This window comes from Citrus clementina, unplaced genomic scaffold (genome assembly GCF_000493195.1).
Source record: "Citrus clementina cultivar Clemenules unplaced genomic scaffold, Citrus_clementina_v1.0 scaffold_3, whole genome shotgun sequence".
Lineage (NCBI taxonomy): Eukaryota > Viridiplantae > Streptophyta > Magnoliopsida > Sapindales > Rutaceae > Citrus > Citrus x clementina.
This window is the reverse complement of record NW_006262339.1, coordinates 33,589,471-33,593,213: the sequence shown is the minus strand read 5'-3', so window position 1 is coordinate 33,593,213 and position 3,743 is coordinate 33,589,471. Positions and strand designations below refer to the sequence as shown.

The following is a 3,743-nucleotide window of genomic DNA, read 5'->3' as shown; positions in this document are numbered from 1 at the left end:
CAACCAACCCCCACCCCCCCCCCCCCCCCAAAAAAAAAAAAAGAAAGAAAAAACCTCTTTTTCCTCTCTGGTCGAGCACTGCTCATACTTCTTTTGTAGTTGCATCGAACTTTGGATTTTATTAGACATATCATAACAATAAATCTACTACCTCCAATATGTTCACAAATGAGTGAAGTCAATGATGTATATGTACATGTATAGAAGATATCACAGATTTTTATTTACTGCCAAATGGGTATCCCTCAAAACATGGAAGAAGAAAAACAAATACAAGAAACTAACAGTCCAATCTCACCTGAGGAGAATTGTCAAATGTCCACTGAATTGGATTGAACTCAGCAATAGTGTATTCATCTCCATGATTTGCACGCATTACCTAGGCACAAGGTGACAGTAAAGACGAAAGCATGAGGAACAGAAAATTCAAATACAAATACCAAGAGAAAGAACTTACATTAAAAAGAATTTTATCAGTGGAGACATTGAAGCTCAACAAATGCATATTTCAGGATTCCATTAATTAAATCAAACATTGTTTTCACCACCTTATGATGGACCAGCAGGTATACAATTTCATCTAATGAATCACTAATGCAAAACGTCATACTCTTCCCCTGAACTTATTTTCTTGAATATATTAGCATCTGAAGCTTCCACAAATTATATAACTCATAATTTTTTTAAACAACGTTATCTATAAAAGTTAATACCAGTGGCCCAGAAACTTCATCAGCTTTCTCTTTCCCATACAACTGCTCAACAAGTGCAACGGCAAACTCCATGGTAGTGCCCGGTCCACGACTCGTAACAACTATACCATCCTGCTGTACTCTTGATTCAACAGTTGCTGCACAAGCAGGAGCTAATTGCTCCATAAATGACGGATAACAAGTAGCCTACGAAAAATGAACAACTACATAAATTAGAACTTAACAATCATCAGCGAGAAGAAAACTGAACTATAACAAAAATATCAGTGCAATTCCCAAAAGACCACAAAACATCAAAAAGGCTTATCTAACTCTTACCTTCAATCCCTTCAACAGACCCCAAGACCCTAATGCCACAGCAGGTGAAGCACAGACAGCAGCATAAAGACGCCCAGCTGAGGCCTGCTTCTTCACAATGCTTTCTAATACTTCAGATTCCTTCAGATTGGTAGCACCGGGCATGCCACCCTACAAAGGAAACAAAAAAGGATATAACATAATCAAAGAATCAGCAACAAAAGAAATTGAAAAGGAAAAATATACATGCCAGAATAAATATGGAAAAGAATTTCACTGACTACAACAATTTGAAACATTTAACTAGGACCATATAATGAATGATAACAGTCACAATAAGGAAATCCCTGAAAATTAAAAAATAAAATTAAAACAAAATAAACATTTTCTATATTTTTCTTTGCTTAAAATTATTATTTTTTCATTTTCAATCGAAAATTAAATGAAGATGACTTAAGAACGAATTATTTAGCTTAACATTCAGTATCAGCTGTAATCATCTATAATTATACAAACATCACATAAATTAGCATGAGCTGAGGTGAGCTGCAATACATACGGGAAGTGCTATAAGATCAAAAACGGCGTCGCGGCAGTCAGACACCAGAGCATCAGCGACAATCTTGACACCATGACACGCGTCGACACGAAGCTGTTTCTCCACAGACGCAACCGTGACGTCAGCTCCAGACCTTCTCAAAACATCGATCGTTATCACGGCCTCAATCGGCTCACTCCCGTTCGCAACAGGCACCAAAACCTTGGGGGAAAAAAACGACACAGAGAATTCAAAAAACGAAACAAAAAGGCAACAGAAAGAAAATAAACAAAAGATAAAATTTAAAAAAAAAATTACCTTTTTGGAAGTTGAAGACATTGTAGCTGTTGTTGTGAAGGAGAAAATGCGATTTTTCAAAGAAGGAATTTGTTTGGGTAGAAAGTGTTGAGTGAGAGGAAAGTGACGAAGAAGAGAGTGAGGAGTGACGTGGCGTACGCTTATTAATACCATTTTTTTAAGTTAGTTTTCTGGCATCAGTGTGGTGTGATGTGGGGAGCTTCGTGGCAACTGGCAAAGTGGTAATGCAGTAGCAGCCTAAGAATACGGGTGACATGGCTTTTTACATGATGGGCTGGGCCAGGCATCCCGGACCACACCACGATTGTATGACCATTAGCCAGTGGGTTGAAATGTTAGAAGATAAATGTTTATTTAATTCTTTATATTTTTAATTAAGTGTTGGTTTAATTTTTATATCTCAAAAAATATTTCAAGTTATTTTTACTGGCAGTTATATTAAAATCCTATATTTATTTTTTTTACTTTTGTAATAATATCGTTGCAATTATATTAAAATCCTATATTTATTTTTTTTACTTTCGCAATAATATCATGCAACTATATTTTTGGAGATATTAATTTAAAAAATTAAATTTATAAAATTAACCTTAAAAGTGAGATACAAATTAATTATTATTATTTTACTTTTAAGGATTAATTTAATAAATTAATTTTTTATAAAAAAATTATTAGTAAGATTGTTGCAAGAATATTAAACATTACTTTAAATTACTTGTATTAATTAATTTATAAATAATAATTAGTAAGATTGTTGTAAGAGAATGAAAAATATCAATTGTTGTAAGAGAATGAAAAATATCAATTGTTTTATGCTAATATTTATTTTTTAATTTGCTACCAAGTAATTTATTAATTAACCTTTTATTGATTAAAAAAATTAACAAATTAATTTATCAGTTAATTTGCTAGTTACCTTTTTATTGATTAAAAAATTAATGTAAAAAAATATTGTTATCAGAGTATTATTATAAAAACAAAGAAAAAATAAAAGCAAGAGTACAACATATTTGATAATAGGACTGCCTTTAGGTATTTTTCAAAATATAAAACCTAAATAAGCATTGAAGTTAATATATACGGATCAAGTCAATATTTGATAATAGGGCTTCGTTGAGATATTTTACAAAATATAAAAATTAAATAAACACTGAAGTTAAAATTTATAGATTAAACCTAACATTTATCCAAATATTAAGCTTCATAATGCTTCATGGGCAAAACTGTAATATCACAATTAAAAAAATAAAATTTTATACACGAAAAAGGCAAAATTCTGATTGTTTCATGCTACTGTAAATTAGCTGTAGCGTTGCAAACAATGTTGCCTGCTGTATTATCTTCAGAATGTTATATGAAGAAAAACTCAAAAATTGTTCTCCAATGGAATTTGGATCCCGAGCCGAGGAAAACAAACAGAGGTGATGGGAGATGCATTATTTATCATTGAAATATTAATAAACTTCTATCTTGGCATTATTTGCCGCGGACTTTAACATTGAGAGTCCACTGGACCTTCCCTTCCGGTAGAGGGATGGCTTTGGGTAAGCGCATAGGAACCTCGTATTCCCCGAAAGTAGACAGAGGTGATGGGAGATGCAGGTTTTCAGGCTCAATAGAAATCGAAAGTTGTCCTGCCACCTAAAATTGTATATATGGTATCAGTAAAATAGAAAATTGAAAGAAATATCAATAACTAAGTAATAGAAACTCTATTAATGACAAGTCCAGAATATTTAAGGTAACCCCCAGTGCTTGTACAATATTTGCCAAAACATATATCTTCATGGATTAAGACGCAAAATTTCAGTCTATATTACTATGTGGATCTGTTGCTCACAATTGGTTACCATACAATCACACCCTAGCATAAATTT

At 32.6% G+C, this 3,743-nt stretch overlaps 1 protein-coding gene across 1 annotated transcript in view; it reads right to left on the bottom strand.

The window, feature by feature from the left end:
• Positions 1-280: 280 nt before the first annotated feature.
• LOC18049215 (protein DJ-1 homolog B) overlaps positions 281-3,743 on the bottom strand; it is a 32,069-nt gene continuing 28,606 nt past the window's right edge. Inside the window, exons 3-5 of the mRNA XM_024187416.1 lie at positions 1,032-1,181; positions 714-899; positions 281-379 (exon numbers count right to left, since the gene is read on the bottom strand). Coding sequence (XP_024043184.1) covers positions 281-379; positions 714-899; positions 1,032-1,181 — 435 coding nt within the window. The remainder of the gene's footprint in view (positions 380-713; positions 900-1,031; positions 1,182-3,743) is intronic.